The sequence below is a fragment of the Archocentrus centrarchus genome, chromosome 17, assembly GCF_007364275.1.
Source record: "Archocentrus centrarchus isolate MPI-CPG fArcCen1 chromosome 17, fArcCen1, whole genome shotgun sequence".
Lineage (NCBI taxonomy): Eukaryota > Metazoa > Chordata > Actinopteri > Cichliformes > Cichlidae > Archocentrus > Archocentrus centrarchus.
The window spans coordinates 17,943,742-17,964,630 of record NC_044362.1 but is presented as its reverse complement, the minus strand read 5'-3'; the positions used below and the strand labels follow the sequence as shown (position 1 = coordinate 17,964,630).

Here is a 20,889-nt window from a genome sequence, read left to right as displayed (position 1 = left end):
GTTTTGAACGTGGGCAAAACCAAAACATCTCCAAGTCCATGAAAGATTTGGATCTTCGCGTGGGGCGGTCCCAGCTGGCCGGGAATAGAGCTACTGCAGGTGGAGTGCCGACGACCAGGGAGTTCATATGATATATATTTTTGTAGCAAAAGCGTGCTGATACTATAGTGCTGACCACTGTTTTACTTAATTTCAACTTCCATCACTTGATGTTATTGACTGATTAAATAATGTTGGGTGCGGAGCGCAATATTTTGGATTTTGAAGTGAGACGTGCCAGGAAAACTTGAATTAAGACTGATTATTGAACAATATGTCTGTTAAAGGAAAAACTGTCTGAAAGCATCTAAACCGGCACTCAACACCTTTTTATCGTGTTTTATTTGTATAACTTTCATGTGAGTATAAAATTGTAGAATGTAATGAGCTCCTCTATGGGGTTCAAAATGACCGTATAAAAACTTTTATACAGTGTATGACTCAAATTTTATTGATGCTTGCACGGTGAGCTTGGGGCGACCTCTAGTGGAGGCCATAGTTATCACACGACACGTCAGTGTAGGGGATTTTAGTGCTTATTCGCACATGCGCGCGCACAATTTTATATACCTCTAGTTAAGTAGAGTATGTTTATATTGAGTTACAGATAAAACTCTCCTTATCTTAACTTTTCTGTACTTTCTGTGTGAGTCTGCTTGTAAGTTATTCTCAGGATACGGAAATTCAGAACCATCCGCTTCATGTTGCTGGACAATAGTTGGGCAACATGTATTCACTTTGTAACCAGCACAACAACTTGGCATTGTGACTCAGTGGCAAGAGGGGTGTCACACATCGCTCCCATTCCTTTTGACTGACTGACTGGCAAGGCTACTTTGTTGGACGCGTGTGTCGGTGCAGAGGTAGTGATAAGCAAACAGGAACTTCTGGCACTGCCGAGTAAACGAAACAGCGTTGTGCGGGTGCTGAATCTGCCGTGTTTTTAATTCTCACCGGACTCCTCATGGAGCCAACAAATCTGCAGGTAGGTTAAAAAAAAATAACACTTTAAGACTGGAGGCTTCGTGTTTGTTACTGCGTGTCTTCTCAGACCGAAGCGAAAACAAAGTATTTCATGTTTTCAGTTCAGGATTCATTTTAACACAGCTGACTTGTAGATACTTTCGTTTTCTAAATTCTCTATCTGTGTCACATCTGGACCTATCCGCATCACTACCCCGAAACAGGACTGACATGAGCGCTGCAGATTTAGTGGCAGTTCGTGAAATGGTTTATTCACGGGTAATGAGATGTTTTAATCAGGCAGTGTGGCTAATTATAATCAGTGATTTGATTAGTTTTGATCATGTCTTTTTGTCCTATTTGGTAAATCTGATGAAGGCACTCACCGGACACTTCATTAGGTACAACTGTTCAACTTCCGGTATCAGCCAATCGGCCAATCACATGGCAGCAGCCCGGTGCGTTTAGGGACGACCTGTTGAAATTCAACCGAGCCTCAGAATGGGGAAGAAAAGTGATTTAAGTGACTTTGAGCGTAACAGGGTTGTTGGTGCCAGAAGGACTGGTCCGAATATTTCAGAAACTGCTGATCTACAGTGATTTCAGACACAACAATCTGTAGGGTTTACAGAGAAGGGTCTGAAAAAGAGAAAATATTCACTCTTTCTCTGGATTAAAATTAATTCCTGATGGAAAGACTGCTTGGAGCTGATAGGAGGGCAACAGTAAGTCAACAACTCATTACAACCAAGGTGCACAAAAGAAAATCTCTGAACACACAAGAGGTGGAAACTTGAAGCAGATCTACAGCAGCAGAAGACCATACCAGGTGTCACTACTGTCCAGCTAAGAACAGGAAACTTAGGCTACAGTTCTCACAGGTTCACCAAAATTGGGCAAAAGAAGACGGGGAAAAACATTTCCTGATCCTAGTCTCAGTTTCTGCTGCGACACTCAGATGGTGGGGTCAGAATGGATCCATCCTGCCTTCTATCAGTGGTTCACGCTGCTGCTGGTGGTGCTGTAATGGTGTAGGGGATATCTTTTGGCACACTTTGGACCTGTTAGTACCAACTGAACATCATTTAAGCACCACAGCCTGCCTGATTATTGTTGCTGACCATGTCCACCCCTTTATGACCACAGAGGGTCCAACTCTTTATTAGCAGGGTGTACCTAATAAAGTGCCCAGTGAGTGTATATGTCTTGTTATAATAGGTGAATAAGTGCTGGGAGGTGGACTGAACATATGAGCCTCTGCTAATATTCCATATAGTTTTGCATTATATATCTGTTCAGACAGATGAAAGAAAGTATGGTCATATTTTATTCATGACACTTGAAAGCAGTTGTAAAATTGTTGGATACAGGAACAATTCTGACTGATTTCCACTGGCACGTTTTAGCAGACTACACAAATTAACATAATTTCAATTTTTAAAAAAAAGTTAAAACACCATGACAAATTCAAGAAATGTTTCCAAATACAGAATGCTAATAATGTGTGCAAGTTAATTCTAATAGAAAGTTCAGATTGAGGTTATGAAGTGAAAGCTCAGGCTTACATCTACCTGATGGTCCATTAACTTTATAAATGGTTAATACCCTCCGCAGGTTACTAGAACTCACTGCCAAATTAAAATTGCTTAATAAGTCAGAAGAGAATCCATACATCTTGATTAGCAAATGTATTATAAGATGGAGTAAGACAGTGGCGTTATCTTTAAAAGCCATGAGGCTGAATAACAGGACTCTTTTGGGTTTTTACATTTAAAAGCATCATAAAGCATCCACTTTACTTTCAATCAGCCTCTGAACTGTTCAGTTCATCATTTCTGCACTAGCTCAAAGCTACAGTGTTATTATTATTGTTCTTGTGCAATCGTAATCCATGTTCCTGACTCCAGATAGTAGAATAACACTGTGACATATCTGTTTCTACAGAATTAGATTGCTCTTCATGGGACACTTTGACGTTATGACTTCAGTTTAAATGAACTATCCTGGTAAATTTAACAGAAACACGAGGTCTGAGCTACTGATACATTTCCTGCCGTTTCAGAAAGCTATTGCTGTAGCACAGAAGGCTTCACAGGAGGACCAGGCTGGAAACTATGAGGAGGCCATCCGCTCCTACCAACATGCTGTCAAGTATTTTCTGCACATTTTGAAACGTGCGTCACCATGGTGGGAAACATAACACAACTAATATCACACTAATGTTATCTGAAATATCACAGTATACGCCATCCCTTCACTATGAGCACAGATACCTGCAACTTGCATCCTGTCGGGCATCTATAGAGGAAAACACTCAACTGTTAAAGGAGTGTGCTGAAACAGAAACAGCTACATACATTTAGGCCAATGCATTCTTTCAGGATGGACAAAATTGTTGCACGTTTGCTTAAACCATTGTTGTTTTCTTTTTTTCAGGTGAACCCCAGGGTAAAGATGGTAACCAGAAGATAAGAGATAAATGTAAACAGTACCTGGACAGAGTGGAAGAACTGCAGCAATACCAAGTGAATAAAGAGGTCATTACAGATATGACAATACAAAACATTCCCTTTACAAATGGAAGATGACAAAATTAGTGTGAGTGTGGTGGTGCAGTGTGGGTGTCGTGCCTAACTTGATTTAAAAGTTCAAATGATAGATATTAATATAAATATAAAATATTTATATTTATAAATATAAATAAATATTTTATATTATAAATAAATATAAATATAAAAAGGTAAAGGTGTATGGGATGTGGTCGAACCACTAACCACTAACCACACACCACATGACCGCAACACAAAATGAATAGAAACGTGGGAAAGTTCATTGTGACACCTAGTATTCACTTTATAGTGTTAAAATGCAAAGCACAGAGGTAGTTAAGGCAGATAAGTTCAAATACCTGGGGTCAATTATCCAAAACAGCAGATAGTGCACAAGAGAGGTAAAGAAGAGAGTGCAGGCACAGTGGAGTGGGTGGAAATGAGTGCCGGGGTAATTTGTGACAGACGGTTATCAACAAGAGTGGAAGGGAAGGTTTACAAAGCCAATAGTGAGACGTGCCATGATGTTTTGTTTGGAGTCGGTGGCACTGAGAAAAAGATAAGTCAAAAAAAAAAAAAGTTAAGATTTTCATTGGGAATGACCAGAATAGACAGGATTAGAAACAAATACATCAGTGGGACAACTCAGGTTGAGCGGTTTGGAGACAAAGTCAGGGAGGCAAGGCTGAGAGGGTTTGGACATGTGCAGATGAAGGAGATTGGATATACTGGGCAAAGGGTGTTAAATATGGAGCTGCCAGGCAGGAGGAAAAGAGGAAGACCTCAAGAAGATTCATGGATGTAGTGAAGGAGGAAATGAAGAGAGTATACGATACTGTTTTCTTTGTTTTTAAAAGATAAGCAGCATTGCCGGTCACTGCGCTGCATCCGTACGATGACTGTATCGAGGCTGCGTCTTGACGTCATCACATTCCGTGCACGCGAGTATCGACTTTTCAATGCGGAAGTTTCTACCTCGGGTCTGAGAAGGCAGCGAGAAAGATACGAAAACAAGTCTGCTAAAAACCCTAGATTTCCGCGTTTACACCCTACGTGTGCGATTGATTTCTAAAGTAGAGTGTTTAAAAAACAGTTTGCTCGCGCGGTGTTACGTTTACTTTGATTGCTGATCAAGTGATCCGCCGTTATGGCTGCCAACAACAATTTACAGGTAAGTTGTAGGGCCAACCCGAGGGGAGGCTAAAAAGACTAAAACGCGCTATAAAAGTTGTTTAAACTTTGAAATAAACTGATTAAAGTGTCTTGGGTGCTGGCAGTCAAGACTTAAGGTCTAGTTTTAAAGGGTTGAACTTGGTTTCAACATTTCCATCGGTGGAAAACAGCACAGCGTTAGTAACATTAGCTGCTAATTAGCATAGTTGGCTAGCCTGTCCAACAGTACGTGAATTTTGTAGTAATATAAAGACCACTTCAACCTCACATTGTTGCTTATGTGTATTATAAAGATTCAGTTTTTCTGACCTGAATTTGTGGCGGAAGCTGTGTAATGTCAGTGAGTTGCTAACAACTACAGGACATCTTATCAGCTTAACCTTGCTAGCCACTTTAAATTAGCCTCGGAAGAGAGACTTTAAATCGGAGAGCAAAGCGGCGTATTGTATTTGCTTTGAAGATATATATTCTGCTGAAGTTATTTATATTTGCGCTCACTAAAGGGAAGTGAAAGAAAACGTTCAGTTTGTGTGTGAGAGAGAGAGAGAGAGACGTCACCTCACAGGACAGGTGACGCTTTACAGCAGTAGAATACAACCTTCCTATATATTTAGTAACGTGAGCTTTAGGGGCATTAAGTAAATTATTTTATTATTATTAGTATTATTAGTTAAATGTGCTGATATTTGTCACTTTGTTGTCTTGATGTGTGATGTTTGTTTACTTTGATTATCTGATATATGTCTCATAATGCAAAGACATGGTCTTTAGGTCGTCTGTTCTTTATTCTTTTTAACAGCCACGAGTTTCAGCTGAACTAAAATTGTCCTTTTTTTATTTTAGAAAGCCATCGATCTTGCCAGCAAGGCGGCTCAGGAGGATAAAGCTCAGAACTATGAGGAGGCTCTACGCCTGTACCAGGCTGCTGTTCAGTACTTCCTTCACGTAGTAAAATGTAAGGCATGACAACACAAAATGGCACAAGTGTGATAATAACAGAAATCACAGTTTGATAATCATAGCAACCTGTATGTTGTTGTGGGTCTGGTGAAGAGTGACTTAAAGAGATGTGAGCCATTCTGTGATAGCAAAAATAATGAAAATACTTGATTTTTAAATGTACTAAAATAAGGGTGGAGTCTTGTTTTAAAGCAGGTCCTGTTAAATAATTGTTGTGTTTTTGTGTGTGTTGATTCCTGACAGATGAAGCCCAAGGTGACAAAGCAAAACAGAGCATCCGGGCAAAATGTGCAGAATACTTGGATAGAGCAGAAAAGCTGAAAGAGTATCTCAAGAAGAAAGAGAAAGCTCCTGCTAAGCCTGTCAAAGAGTCGCAGTCTGATGACAAAGGGTGTGTTAATGGGCAGGGCAGTAGGGTGTATCAGCTCATGTGGTGCTGTTAATATCATATGATTGGAAAATCTAGATAAAATATGTTTTGTTTCCAGAAATGAAAGTGATGAGGGTGAGGATCCAGAGAAAAAGAAGTTCCAAAATCAGCTCTCAGGTTTGTAATGTTTCCTAATTCCTGCTTGCTTCAACCCTCTGCCTTTGTATTTTTCTATGTTAAATTACTCTGCATTATTTATATATATATACATTTCTTTTTTCATTATTATTCATTTACATATAAGGCATTTCAGTAAAGTACTGTTTATCTTTTCCCAGGTGCAATTGTTATGGAGAAACCAAATGTTAAATGGAACGATGTTGCTGGTTTAGAAGGAGCCAAGGAGGCGTTGAAAGAAGCTGTTATACTTCCAATCAAATTCCCCCACCTTTTCACAGGTAAATCTTTGTAAATAAGAACTCTACTTTATTGTGTTGTTCTTAAATAACAGAAGAAATATTTGTGTGTCAGAGTGTAATTGACGGTGTTTTGGGCGTACTCATTTAGATTAAATTACTTCTGTGCTTGACTGACAGGGAAGAGAACTCCATGGAGGGGGATCTTGCTCTTTGGACCTCCAGGTACGGGAAAATCTTACCTGGCTAAAGCTGTCGCCACAGAGGCAAATAACTCAACCTTCTTCTCAATCTCCTCATCTGACCTTGTCTCCAAGTGGCTGGGAGAGAGTGAAAAGTGAGCAGCATTTCACAGAAGCATAGATTAAGCATATGATTTTACTTTCTAGTATATATTAAAATATCATGTATAAAACTATACAACAGCCAGCAGTGATTACCATTTAACTTCCTTATAATTGTTCAATTTGCTTCCTAGGTTGGTGAAAAATCTTTTCAGCCTTGCAAGAGAGCATAAGCCTTCTATCATCTTCATTGATGAAATCGACTCCCTGTGTGGGTCGAGAAGTGAGAATGAGAGTGAAGCTGCTCGCCGTATTAAGACAGAGTTTCTGGTTCAGATGCAAGGTGAGTGTGATGAGCTACAGTAATTATTTGCAATTACTAAATATTGGGAGAAATTAATATGTTCTTTGGGTAAAAAATAGTCATTCAGATTGAAATGTTTGTGCCTGTAATGCAGCCTTTCAATAAATGTTTCTATTTCAGTACCTTTCTGTATTTTAAAATTTTACTGAGACCTCGATGATCTTTATCGTAAACAAATGTATGTAAATTGGTGCTGTAGTTGGGTTAGTGATATTTTGGCACAACATTAAAGTATTTGGTTTACTCAGAACATAAAGTTCAGTTGCTGATAAAAGATTCAGATTAGTGTCTTTTTGGTTTGTACAGGATTTTTATTAGAGCTTCTGCAGCAAGCTGAATCAAAATCCACCTTTAAAGCTTATTGGTTTTTAGTCACACTCTCAAACAGGTGTAAGAGCAAATGAAAGCAGATGTTTCACTAGTGAGGGAGAAACAAAAGGCCACACGACACTTAACTGTAAGGTGAAAGAAAATTATACCCCTTAGATCCATCTATTATAGCTTAAAATAAATAATAGAACTAAATTTCCTTTTTAAGTATATAATATGAGGAATTACTGAGAATTATTAAAGTTCCCACTTAGTCCTGGATGGGAATTTGGTCCAATTTAGTAGTCAGTCATTACCTATTTGCTGTAATCTGTCTTGAATCTGGACTTAAATTCAGTCTGCTTTGATCCAGCTGCACAGCTGATGTGTCTCTAACTTATAAAGTATCTGTACATCCCACATCTTTTTTTCTAGTGACTGCCCTGTAATAGAAACCTGATGTGATTGCAGATTTTTTTTTTAGTTGGAGGTGTTTAACAGTAAATAGGTCAAAAAATGGGCCTGAGAAAAGTAAATATTCATCTCCAATTTAATTTGCATCGATTTTGTTTTTGTATAGGAGTTGGAAATGACAACGAAGGGATCCTGGTCCTCGGTGCAACAAACATCCCATGGACTCTAGATTCAGCTATTAGAAGAAGGTAATTATTATTAGTCGTTTAAAGTTGTTATTCAGCTGTCGTTCACCTGTGTGCTCACTGAGGTCAAATGAAACCATCTCAGATTTGAGAAGAGGATCTACATCCCGCTGCCTGAAGAGCACGCCCGCTCCTTCATGTTCAAGCTCCATCTGGGCTCCACCCCCAACAGTCTCACCGATTCTGACTTTATCACTCTGGGTAAGAAGACAGATGGATACTCAGGAGCAGATATCAGCATTATTGTCAGAGACGCTCTAATGCAGCCTGTTCGAAAGGTCCAGTCAGCAACCCACTTCAAACGGGTAAGTTTTTTAAAAATATCTGTTTAATTCTGCACTGTAACATGTTGTCAGTGATGTTATTAATTGTTTCATTTCAAAAAGGTACGAGGTCCATCAAGAGACAACCCCAACATTACTGTGGATGACTTCCTGACTCCTTGCTCACCGGGTGATCCCAATGCAATTGAAATGACATGGATGGAGGTCCCTGGGGAGAAGCTGTTGGAACCTGTAGTATCCATGGTAGAGATATAAAAATACTAAATTTTCCACATATTTCCGTATTGGAACATATTCTAATAATTTTTTTTTTCTTTTTTTCTTCTTCCCTATTTTCAGGCTGATATGCTGAGGTCTCTGTCCAACACAAAGCCAACAGTTAACGAACAAGACCTGGAGAAACTGAAAAAATTCACAGAGGACTTTGGACAGGAAGGCTAGGTTGGCCAACTGAGTCAAGCCAAGCGAAACCAAAGCAAAAGAATTGTGATTGTGTATCTTTATTGTCCTTGTCCTTTTTTCCCCCCACCTTTCTCTGTCTCATCCTAACTATTCACATGGCCATGAGGGTTATCCAACCGGGTGAGATTACTACATCGTTTTTGCCAATCTGATAACCACACAGAGGGTGGAAGATGCAGATTTACTTGATATTCACTACTGTCCAAAGAAGATTAAAGATTTCCCACCAACAGCTGATTTGACTGAAGAATCAACACAACTTTGAAAGATAATTTACCTGTGCATTAAAGACACTGATGAGCAAAATACTCAAATAAATTAGAGAAACTAACAGCAGCTATTCTGAGACTTGAAATCAATATTTTAAGGAAAGACTTGCTCTTGTACAACTCAGTAGAAAAAAGAAATACTCCTCATTTATTCTCTGTTTTTTAAAGAAAGGAACATTTAACAGGCTAAGTGGTACTTTGAGGAACATATACATGAGTTCAAAGAATTTGTTGTGGTGTTGGTGTCACTGGCTCGTGGTGGTGGTCATAACTTTGAGAAAGAGATACTCAGGATGAGCACCTCATTAGTCTCTTTGGCAGTTTTGGATTGTTTATTCACTTTCCGTACAAATGATGATTGTGTTTACTCGTTTGTCATTTGAAGTAAACATGGTTTTTAGGGTGGCTCACCAGTGGTGCCGGACCAGCATTACGTTCATTTCTCAAGGACTTGGTAGCTTTGAATTGCTTTGTCTTGCAGCTTGTGTTTTGTCTTTAATACCTGTTGTACATATATTTCATTTCTGTCCACAGGTTTGCTAATGATCCTTAATATGAACTGAAAAACCAAGCCTTATATTAGGACAGCTTTAGCACCTCACAGCTGATAAAATGTGTGAAATGTTGAAGCTGGACACTCATGCCTCAGATGGAGAAATCTTATATACCTGACTTAGGAATGCATTTCCAACCATGAACTTTAAATAGCCATAAGTGGCAGTGTGCACCGTGTGCCTTCTAGAAATGTTGCAAGGGCCTTTTTTTTTTTTCTTTCCCCCAACTGAATGGTTATTTTTATTTGTTTATTTCTAAATTAGTCCTACTGCTAATATATCAAGTGCATTGTCACTACAACAGAGAAATGTATATTGCTTGTACATTTCATTTAGGTTCTTTTAGAGACTTTGTACAACCTTAGTCTGTTTCCCTTGAGATGTGCAGTCACTTGGTAGTTTTTTTTATAGGGGGACATCTTTATTTTACTGTAAATGTATAAATATATATATAGCCAACTCTCAAGCCTTTTCTTTGTGAAGAGGTTATCAGTGCATACAATTTTCTGTTTTTTCATTTCCAGTGTAAATAAAAGGTAAAGCAACAAACTGTTTACTTTTTTCTGTAACATATTACGTGCTTGTTGTTGACAGTAATTTACAGTAGAGATGTAGTTTTACTAATAAAGTTGCAGTATCAGCCTATCTGATGAGTGTGAAGCGGTGGTGTGTCAGAAAACTGCAAGTTCATTTGGGTGTGTAGTCTAACTGACGGATACTACGAGTAAAGCGATGCCGCGTTGCATTAGGGGAACTGTTGTTCAATCCCTGTGAGCAAGCGTTTTGCGTTCTAGAGAGAAACTCCGGGCTTTAGAACTACAAGTACCACGTAGCACCGCACGGCGTCCGCTTACACTTCGATTTGTTTTGGTTGATGTAGACTGCGCTTTGTCACGGGGAGCCAAGGTTCACTGTTGCACTTTAACCTGGTTCTTACGCGTCTTTGACCCACTACTGACCGTTGGGAAAAACGCCTCCCCCTGGCTTTGCATTTCGCCATCCCCACCCTTTCGGCACCACCGCCTACCTCGTAGCCCTCTTATCGGACCCCCAGAAGCTGGCCTGCTAGTTAGCAAATAAGCTAACGATCGCCAGATTTCACCCATGTCCTCTGAAGAAGGGTTCAGTTCAGCGATCACAGATTGGCTTTTTATCAATTCCTGGTGGCTCCTTCTTCCGTTCATCATGCTGCTCGTTGTAGCTGCCTTTATCGTTGCTTTTGTGTTGCTGTTATACATGATATCGCCCCTCATTAGTCCCAAGCCGCTTAAACTGAACGGGGCCCACGTCGTGGTAAGTGGTGCGGTTTAGCTGGTTGGTAACGGTCGCTAACGCCTACTCGTTACTGCAGTTTTTAGCTGGTTTAAGTTAACCTAGCTGAGTTTAAGGTTAGCCATATCGCTATGTTTACATTAGGTGGCGTGTGCACTCTAACCTTACGGATCAATAAGCAGTAACTTTTTTATGTGTGTGAAAAATATTTTTCTGACAGCTTAGTTTATTAGGAAAGTCAGGTGTGTGTCATGTGGACAGGCACGCCCTCCTATGAGTTGAGGAATATTGCTTTAATTAATCTTTAAAGCTTACTTCGCAACTAGCATAAAAGGTATACCTAGATAAATAAATAAACTTATGCGGTCTCCGGCCTAACTTCAGGTAGTTCAGCTTGGTTAATGAGAAACTTTGTAGACTGGCCGCTGAAGGTAGGTAAATATTGTTTTATCTTGGTGTACCTAATAAACTGTCTGCGACATGGTTGCTGCGTTATTTACAATAATCACGAATGCTTAACCAATAGAAGAAATTACTTTAAAATGCTTTATTAAGCTGCATTACATTTTGGAAACATCTCCAGGTTAACCTGTGTTCCAGTTTCTGTGTTGCATTATCATGTATCCTGTGGTTGACCTTTGATTTAGGTGACGGGAGGTTCCAGTGGGATTGGAAAATGCATTGCAATTGAGTGCTACAGGCAAGGAGCGTTCATCACTTTGGTGGCACGAGACGAGGTCAGCACAAACATTCATGTCCACTCTTAAGGTGAACTTGTTCCATGTCACTCACGTGCAGAACAGGCTTTATTTTTGTGTTAAACATCTGACCTGCATGGAAGCGTTATTACATGTTTTCAATTTGAAGTTGAACATTGATGATGTTCATAATGATATTTGTGAGCTTTTATGTGGGTATAACAGTAAACATTCAGTCCCCCCCCCCCCCTTAGGATAAGTTGCTTCAGGCAAAGAAAGAAGTGGAGAAATTTGCCATCAATGACAAGCAGGTATGGGTTTAGTATTTTTTTCAATGAAAGATGCCACTTAGAAAAATAATTAAAAGCACCTGTGTTTGCCATCTATGTGCAATTATAGGCTGTGATGAGTGATTAATATTTGCATTATTAAGATCTTGGTTTCTTTATTTAGGTGGTGCTCTGCATCTCAGTGGATGTTTCCAGTGATTACAGTCAGGTGGAAAATGTGATAAAACAGGTACGGTTACGCTCTCTGCTAATGGAGCATAGCTTTAATAATTAAGAAGTACTGAAGTGATGGTTTCCTGTTGTGCAGGCTCAAGAAAAGCTAGGTCCTGTTGACATGCTTGTGAACTGCGCTGGAACTTCAATTTCTGCGAAGTTTGAGGAAGTCGAGGTGGATCGCTTTAAAGTAAGTACCTGCGCCCAAAGTGTTCTTTAAGTTGTCAAGACAGTAAACTATTCTGAGTCATGCAAAAAATGTTCATAAGTATAAAATTATCCACTGCTGATGTTTACAATGGAGTGAAAGATCATAATAATAAAGGTGTGTTATCAGGGGTGTGTCTTTTCCAAATGTAATCACACATAAGCAGGGTTATTCCTGGCTTAGACTGGGCCTTTGGCAGGGTCAGACAGATTTGGACCTGCATAATGATCCTATTTTACCTCACTTTACAGAAGTCTGTGCATTTTCCTGTTATTTCTGACCGTTTGCTAATCAGAGAAGTATTTTATGCATGAGTAACTCACATCCTGCTTTAATAAATATAAATTAAGATTTTTATAACCTCTGGTGGAAAGCCATTATATTCTTTGGTAGTCTCCAAATTTGATTTTTATGTGCATGGAAAATGTGCAGAGAATTGAATAGTTTTGACTGAGAGCATCAGTTTCTTAAAAATTGCTTGAAATTATTGCCCCCCCCAACATAATAAATTTACACTAAAGCAGGAATGAACTCTTTTGAAATAAGCTTCATACATTAAGTTTTTATTAGAAAAGGTTTGATTTCTGACTCAGTAAGAAGCCAGAATAATTAAAGAAGTGGCTAAATTTACAACCTTCAGCCTGCTGTGAATTGAGACACTGAACTATTCTGGTTTTAAAATGACTATAGTTACCTACATTATTGTAAATCACCATGGGCTGTCCTGTTATGGCGTGTGTGAACATGGCATTTTTATTCTTATGTTTTCCCCCCAGAAACTGATGGAAGTGAACTACCTGGGCAGCGTTTACCCAACACGAGCCGTCATAACCACCATGAAGGAGCGAAGAATGGGCCGCATCATGTTTGTTTCCTCCCAGGCAGGCCAGATCGGTCTGTTCGGTTACACTGCCTACTCCCCGTCTAAGTTTGCCCTGCGAGGCCTTGCTGAGTCGCTGCAGATGGAGGTATGTGTTTTGTTCTGTTTTCCCCCCCCCCATTAAATATCATTTTGCAAAGACTGACTGTTAAGTGATGATGGGGTGTATGTCATTGGTGTTGATACTGTTACAATGATTCCCATTTTTCTGAAGGGGGCATTCAGACTAACTTTTATTGCTTGTCAAAGAGCTGTTGAAATGTTAATGTATGCAATTATTTGTCATCATCATGGTGGATTTGCTAAGACAATTTATTTTCCTTCTGCAGATAAAGCCCTACAATATCTACGTGACTGTGGCATACCCCCCTGACACAGACACTCCAGGACTGGCCGAAGAGAACAAGACAAAGGTGAACATTTGTGCAACAGTACAGAGAAATGCTTCCTGTTTGTTTTATGTAAATTTTCTTGGAGGTATTTTCCTTTTATTTTGACAGTGGAAAGTAGACCAATACCTCAGTGCTTTACAGCCTCACCCCCCCTTTTCTGCTTTCCTCTCCCAGCCTCTAGAGACCAAATTAATCTCTGAAACCTCTGGAGTTTGTCAACCAGACCAAGTGGCCAAAATTGTCGTCAGGGATGCAGTGGTAAGAAACTCTGTTCGCATTCAGTGTCCAGTTTGTTGTATGCGTTTCTTCTTCTTTGGTAAATGTGTGTGCCTGTTTTTCTTTTCATCTCACAGCAGGGGAACTTCAACAGCTCTGTTGGCCCAGATGGTTACATGCTATCAGCACTCACCTGTGGAATGTCACCTGTCACCTCCATCACAGAAGGTCTCCAGCAGGTACAGCCCCCCCTATATGTGATATCATATCAGAAGAGGCGGCACTCCTCCGCCCAGCAATTTTAATTCTACCCTTTTGTTTTGAAATTTCTGTACAGATCGTCACCATGGGATTGTTTCGGACCATCGCGCTCTTCTACCTGGGGAGCTTTGACAGCATCGTGCGCCGCTGCATGATTCAAAGGGAGCAGTCGAAAGCAGCTGATAAGAGGGAGTAACAGCAGCCTTACCTTCACCACACCCCAATGCCCCCACCCCCTTTCCCACTGCCCTCCCAGCCAATTCCTTCCTCCAGCTGTACAAGTACACAACCGTAGATCGGGGGTGGGCAGGGGGAGGCCATGTCACATGCATTTCTGATGTCAACTTAAGCGCAGATGGGGATGGAAGAAAGTGGCAGATGTTTACTTGTTGCCTGTCCAGTGACTTATGTACTCCATAGAATTTATAGCCATTTTGATTTTTTTCCAGTGACTTCAGTTTAACGTGTCCACCTGCTTCTTTTTGTGGAAGCAGCCTTATTTTAGAAGAACGAGAGTCGACTAAACATCTCGCAGCCTGGTTTTAAAGTATGCAGGCTTCCCTGCCTCGTGCTGTTTTTTTTTTGTTCTCAGAGGGGAACAGCACCCTGTCTAACCGGTTGTGCCAAATATGGCCTAATTTTTTTTTTATTTTCCTTCAAACTAAAAGCTATGGTTTAAAAAAGAGTGGTTACTATCACAGATTTCCACCTTTTCGAGAGTTTCTACAGTTTTCACGATATAAGCCCCTTCTTCCCCACCTTGTTCATACTACAAGTCTTTGCAGGCAAAGCGCCTTCCTTTTCTTTTCTTTCTTCTTTTTTTCCTTTTCTTTCTTTCTTTCTTTCTTTCTTTCTTTTGGACTCAATAACCTCTGTGTTTGGAAGCGGTCGTGACCCACAGCAGTTTGTTTATGCTGCGAGGTATTTTTGTTTTTTTGTGCATGTGAGATCTGAGGTCATACATGATGCGGGAGAGACCTTATGTTTTCGTTTTTTTTTTTTTAATACATAAAATCTCCATATATTAATCATTATAATAATAATAATAATAATAATATTCAAAAAATGTAAACAGTGTTGTGGTAAAAGAACTGTGGCTGAACTGTGTGTGAAAGTGTGTTTGCTGTGACTGAGCCGACCCCCCCCACCCCCCTTTGTAAAAGAGTAAAGCCATTTGAAGTTTTTGTCTCTGGAATAAAGACAGCTAAATGTTTTCTTCATCATTCCAGCTAAGTAGGAAGGGAACGCAGGTACTATGGGTTGAAGCCATGAAGTTGTAAGATTGCAGGGGGTTTAAAAAAAACAAAACAAAAAAAAAACCAGCATGTAGTTTTCTGTTTCACTCGTGCACTTGTCCAGTTTTTGTTTTAAAGTTGTTAAAGGAAGCGTACTGTTTTTACTTGCAGTTGTAAATGTCAGTGCACATGCTCAGCCACCCCCCAGTGGAGATCCATAATCTGTCAGGTTGTGTAAATCAGGGAAGGTTAAGACTCGCTGGTTCGAGTCATGTCTCTGTAAGTCTAGCGAGGGCGCTGGAGAGTCATCTTGCATAATGGCCAAAATTTCAGAGGGACAAGAGTGGTAGTTGTGAGCCTCATCCCTCTTCTTTTATTTATTTATTTTTTTTTTCTTTTTCCCCACCTGCATTGACCCTGTCATGCACCACTGGGACCTTGAAACTCCCTAAATTACAAATATCGATTCCTCCTGATTTCTGTCAAGTCTTGAAAAAAAAACATATTATTTTCCCATCTGACTTTATGGTTTTTGAATACAGATGGAGATAGAAGAAAACACAATATTGACTCTCGCAAGTCTTCCTTTGGTCCAGTCGGGGAGAATGTACTTTATAACAAAGCATACAAATCAGAACATAGGAATATTATTTTTAAATACACCAATATTTGAATGCCAAAATGTGTTAAGACAATTTCTTTAGGTGCAACGCATTTATTTGTAGTTTATTTTCGATGTCGCTGCTCTTTTGATCTTAGTTTGTAAAAGCTGTGGAGCAGTGCGGGGCCCATTCAAAGCCTTAAAACGTGACTACTGATGAAGCAAACGCTATGAGAGTGGACCCGTCCGCAGAACAATGTGACTTAACTCACGTGTGGTTTACTGAATGATTTCTTTTTTGTGACTTATTTGGTGTGAAATACCAACTGTTTTTTGTGTATTTGGTCAATTTCTAGTGTTTCTATAAAAAAAAAAAGTCTTACTGAAATCCAAGATATGAAAGTGAGAATGGATGACTCATGTTTGATGATGTTCTCATTTGATATTGGTTAAAGGCATACTGTCCCGCACTCAAGAGCTTTCCATAAATGTACATTTACTGCTTTCAGAAGTTCTCTTTTACCTTGAGGTAGCAACACACTGTTGATAGAACATGTAGCTCATGTAAAAGCAGTTTTTGTTTTCACTAACACTATTTTAAGCTATGCAAATGAAGCCTCTGCTTTCAATATGTTTAAACATACAGTAAAGATTTAAGTTCTGTAAGAGTCACGCTAGTTTCTCCTGTTTAATGGTGTCACTGTCAGATACTTAATGGGTTTAAAAGTATTGAACATAAAAGTCATACTGCACTCTTTTTTTTTTTTCTTTGCTTTATACTCTTTCTGCCAAAAAGCTTAACACCTTCACCTTGTGTGCCATTGAAAGAAACCGTGAGGAGTGGAACATTTCTTTGTCTTATTTTCTTACATGATAAACTAAATAAATACCTGTGAGGGAAACTAAATTGTATCTTTTATTTCTGCGTGTCTTCTTGTCTCTTCTGAAATTGTTCCTGACATCTTTGCCTGAACTTCCGTTGAGCGGACCCACTGCAGAAAAATTAAATCTGGTTTCAGCGTGAGTAGAGAGAGGTTTGGAAGTTTTGACATTGCAGGGTTTGCGGAGGACTGTGAGGATGTTAAGTATTCTCTTTGAAGTGGGGGGATGAGATTTTTCTTTCTTTTTTTTTTTCATGAGGGGAACTTTCCAAAGCAGCTGCCCTCAGATTTGGAGAATGCAGGACTTTAAATGCCTTGTTTGACCTGTTGGAGAATAAGTAGATGATAAATAGGGGAGATGCTAGAAGAGACAAGAGAAGGATTTAAAAGAAACGGGGAATATATATATATATACGGGTGCATCAGTTTGAAGATTGAATCTCCGTCCACAAGGGGGTGGTTGGACCACATCAAAGCAATCCCTCGCCGGGGTGGTCCTGTGCTCCTCGCGTATGATCATTTTAAGATTTTTCTATCCTTAACATCTGAATAATAATAAAAAATATCTTGTTTAGATAGTTTCCTGGGTAACGTGGTCAGTTTTGAAACGTAGATGCAATATTCAATAATAATATGGACTATAAACGGTTTGAGCGCAGTTCTTAGTGTACACTTGGAGTCTCCGAACGCAGCCAAAGGAATTACTGACGTCAGGCATACCTCACTAAGCAGAGTGCGGCCCACTAGTGGTGAGCAGGGAGCTGCTTCGGAGGGTATGTGGAGCAATCGTGGAAGAGGACTCCAGTCCGACCTTGTCTGGCTCACAGTCCCGCGTCTGGTCCGTGCGTAACGCTGCTAAAATAGTTGGTCGCCCTTACAACTCCTTCGGGCGCGTACAACTTTGGCTTTCATTCATATTTTCTTTTTTTATTCGCAACACATCCACGTCTGGGTGATGTGCACAGAAATAGAGCAACACTACTCCCAACCTCTTCCGCATATTGGATTTCTATGCAAAGAGAAGGTCGCCAGTGTCCCTCCAAGGATTGGAAATGAAGACTGCTGCTGACACGGAACCAGTGTGTTTTTGACTTATAATACGTCTTTCTGTGCAGTTTTCTTCAAGGGATTTTCCCCAGTTTACGAGTAAAGTATCTCCTCTCTGTGTGGGATAATTCGCTGCATTGCCTATTTGAATCCAACCCCAGTTTTTGGACGAGCCTGTGCAGACCATTGTACAGCGCGCAAATTTGGTCATAATGCATTTTATTTAGGAAAACCACTGGATATACAAAGTGCCAAATTTGAGCCGGAATGGCGAACGAGTATAATCGCAATATTGTGGAAAAGTATATCTGCCATAAACTCTCCAAACGGGGATACGCGTGGGGATTTGACGGTGTCCAGGATGAAGATGCTGCTAATAACGGGTCAATAAATGACCCTCCACCGACTTTGGTCCGCCGGTGCCGAGAACCCAGCAACGGGCCTGACGGCGAGAGCAACACCCACCTCTGCAGACGGCTCCCACAGTCCGACCCACACGCAGACATCCACAGAGTCCTGCGAGAGGCTGGAGATGAACTTGAAAGACTGTACCAGCCGGACTTCACGGAGATGTCGCGGCAGCTGCATCTCACCTCCGCCACGGCGCAGAGGAGATTCGCCGAGGTGATAGACGAACTGTTCCGGGACGGAGTGAACTGGGGCCGGATTATTGCTTTCTTCGAGTTTGGGGGCACGGTGTGCGTGGAGTGCGCTTCCAACGAGGGGATGACATCGCAGGTGGACAACATCGCAGAGTGGATGACGGAGTATTTAAATGGACCTCTTAACAGCTGGATACAAGATAACGGGGGATGGGTAGGTCTGATTCCGTGCAGTTGAGCGCTTTGCAGCAGTGTGCCAAGGGATCGCAAAAGTCCTGTTTAGCTGTGATTAAAAGGGATTTCAGCGAGTGAGTTCAGTTGGTGTAGGCCTGCATGTTTTGGTTAAGGTGAAAAAGTGCATTTTGATGTGGCTTAACGTGGCTCAATATCGAAACCACATGTGTAGCTGATCATTAATAAAATCCCTTTTAAGACGAGCTCGTGACGCACTACGGGCGAACGAGCGGCCTTTACTTATGAGCTGCTCTAACTGGAGGATTTCGTTGACTGTTAAACTTACTCGACCAATGAAACAGCGAGTTCTGTCACACCTCCCGACGCTCAGTTATAAAATCCCGCCCTGTCAACTGTAAAACCAGAGCTAGAGACGCAGCTGTCAGGGAGCACAGAGGTGACTTGTCTAAGGGGAAGTAAAGGCTTAGTTTAAAAACAGGAGTCTATGCATCATGTTGGAGGGAAAAAAATGGCAATTTCAGCATCAGTCTGTATCTGAACCTTTATGCAGGAAAGAAATTGCTTCAGTGCTGCTGACATGTGATGCGTTACAGGCCCTGAATCTCGCAGAAAAGAGGAGGTCAGACACATGTCAGCAAACAGCAAACTATTGAATTAATGTGTTTAGGCCTCTGGGCATAGCTGGACAGGGCTCAGCTTATCTAAATGACACCACACACAACTGGCTGAATGCATGCCCACACTGAAGAGGAAATCCGAAACAAGCATGCATTGTCATATTCATTTTTTTTTTTTTTAACTGTACCAGCTGTAAACTCTCATGCAGCTCATGTTGCTTGAAAAGGAGGCCACTGTGCCTCTCAATAGCCACCAAGCTGATTTGCAGTGAATTAGCCTTTAATTAGCAAAGGTGCTCTTAATGAGAGCATAACATTTGCACTGCCTGGTTATCTTAGCTGGAAGGTATCATAAACGGGGCGTGTATTGAGTGGGCTTATCAATGATTCATATCGAATGTTTCATCTCAAAGGATAGGACCGTTTAGCATTCCCCTTGAGTCTGCCTTGCCCCTGGAGGTGGCAGGTTGTGCCACATATCAAAGGCAGGCAACAGAGGGAGGGCCCTCCAGGAACACAGAGTGCTAATCTGCAGCCACTGTGTTTAACATGCCATCCTCTGTGTGCATCTTGGTTGGGACTCTTTTGTCTGCCTTTTTCAGACCTGTGCCTTGAAGCTGTCGCAGACTGGGCTGCAGAGATGCCTGCTCGAGGTCTCTGGAGCCCATTCCCACTGTAGAATAATGTAGGTCATCATAGTTTGGGTTTTACAGCTGGGTGGAGATGACTGTATCTGTGCATTCACTGGAGAGAGAGGGAGAGCAAGAGCAGAGTCCTTTAATCCAAAGGATTATTTAGGATTATTTGAAAGCATATGTCTGCAGTATGGGGAATGAATAACCTCATCCAATTATTTCTAAGCTCAAACTAGGCTCTAAAACAATTTAACAGAGAGTATGTTAGGGTTGGCTCAGTTTCTTTCTCAGCTTCCGCATATGCAGACATGCACTGATGTTGATTTATATTCATCTGAACGGCTGTCAGGTAGGGAATTTCCTGAGGTGTGTGCTTCAGTTATTGCATGACCTTTAATAACTGACATTGCAGACACAAATACACAGCTGTCTGTATACTAGATTGGGGTTTGTGAGAAAACTGGCATTGCCATTTTTATTGACAGATGTTGAAATGTAATAAAAGTCACTGTGTTTTCAGTGGGGGGGGGTCTCCTCTAGAGCTGAATCAACAACCTGTTTTATATTGAAGTGTTTGCGGTTTCGTTTGTTTTTGAGAATGGCTGCTAAATGTCGGCTGATTTTGTTCTGACCTCTTCCTGAATTATGAATTCATTCACAGGAGATGCTGCAGAGACTGTTAATCAGATATCTCTCAACAGGGATCTCAAGGAATTTTAGAGATGTTTCAGAAGATCAAAACCTGTCTAGAGGGTTAGGGTTAGCAAAATTGATTCAAACATTTTTCTTTTTTTAAATTTTCAGTAAAAGCTTTTTTACAAGAAGTGAAATTTTAGGTAGGTGGAGTCTTGAAATGAGACCATCAAATACCAAAAAAAAAAAAAAAAAAAAAAAGGGATGTGACCTCAGTTTCCGCATTTGTAGCTGCAGCTCAGTGCAGACTTAACAATGGCTTCAAATGTTTAATTGTGAAAGCTTTGCATTGTTGTAA

At 40.5% G+C, this 20,889-nt stretch overlaps 3 protein-coding genes across 5 annotated transcripts in view; all 3 read left to right on the top strand.

Annotated features, from left to right (window-relative positions):
* The first annotated feature begins 630 nt into the window (after positions 1-630).
* On the top strand, positions 631-10,204 carry vps4b (vacuolar protein sorting 4 homolog B). Of its 2 annotated transcripts, XM_030751302.1 has the most exons (13): positions 631-1,024; positions 3,065-3,176; positions 3,439-3,539; positions 5,568-5,679; positions 5,928-6,075; positions 6,173-6,231; positions 6,393-6,512; positions 6,651-6,807; positions 6,949-7,097; positions 8,008-8,089; positions 8,172-8,391; positions 8,473-8,613; positions 8,710-10,204. In XM_030751302.1, the coding sequence occupies exons 1-13, from the start codon at positions 1,004-1,006 to the stop codon at positions 8,809-8,811; spliced, it is 1,524 nt and encodes a 507-aa protein (XP_030607162.1). In that variant the 5' UTR covers positions 631-1,003; the 3' UTR covers positions 8,812-10,204. The 2 variants fall into 2 exon arrangements, with proteins under 2 accessions (XP_030607162.1, XP_030607161.1); XM_030751301.1 differs by lacking the exons at positions 631-1,024; positions 3,065-3,176; positions 3,439-3,539 and adding an exon at positions 4,498-4,722.
* Positions 10,205-10,433: 229 nt separating this feature from the next.
* kdsr (3-ketodihydrosphingosine reductase) lies at positions 10,434-16,828 on the top strand. 2 transcript variants are annotated; one of them, XM_030752341.1, is made up of 10 exons: positions 10,434-10,948; positions 11,575-11,664; positions 11,880-11,936; positions 12,079-12,144; positions 12,223-12,318; positions 13,113-13,304; positions 13,546-13,629; positions 13,783-13,866; positions 13,962-14,063; positions 14,162-16,828. In XM_030752341.1, exons 1-10 carry the CDS (start codon positions 10,760-10,762, stop codon positions 14,279-14,281), a joined length of 1,080 nt encoding a protein of 359 aa, XP_030608201.1. In that variant the 5' UTR covers positions 10,434-10,759; the 3' UTR covers positions 14,282-16,828. The 2 variants fall into 2 exon arrangements, with proteins under 2 accessions (XP_030608201.1, XP_030608202.1); XM_030752342.1 differs by lacking the exon at positions 10,434-10,948 and adding an exon at positions 10,956-11,358.
* Positions 16,829-17,423: 595 nt separating this feature from the next.
* Positions 17,424-20,889, top strand: part of LOC115796080 (apoptosis regulator Bcl-2) — a 28,242-nt gene continuing 24,776 nt past the window's right edge. The window contains exon 1 of the mRNA XM_030752312.1: positions 17,424-18,665. Within this exon, the coding sequence (XP_030608172.1) occupies positions 18,117-18,665 (549 nt within the window). The 5' untranslated portion in view covers positions 17,424-18,116. The remainder of the gene's footprint in view (positions 18,666-20,889) is intronic.

Bases quoted from the DNA above. Each gene is read 5' to 3' on its own strand.
- vps4b (XM_030751302.1), top strand. From the start codon at position 1,004: ATGGAGCCAACAAATCTGCAG. The intron at 5,680-5,927 runs GTAAGGCATGAC...GATTCCTGACAG, and splicing joins CTTCCTTCACGTAGTAAAAT to ATGAAGCCCAAGGTGACAAA. The intron at 8,090-8,171 runs GTAATTATTATT...AAACCATCTCAG, and splicing joins GATTCAGCTATTAGAAGAAG to ATTTGAGAAGAGGATCTACA.
- kdsr (XM_030752341.1), top strand. From the start codon at position 10,760: ATGTCCTCTGAAGAAGGGTTCAGTTCAGCGATCACAGATTGGCTTTTT. The intron at 12,145-12,222 runs GTACGGTTACGC...CCTGTTGTGCAG, and splicing joins TGGAAAATGTGATAAAACAG to GCTCAAGAAAAGCTAGGTCC. The intron at 13,630-13,782 runs GTGAACATTTGT...TTCCTCTCCCAG, and splicing joins CCGAAGAGAACAAGACAAAG to CCTCTAGAGACCAAATTAAT.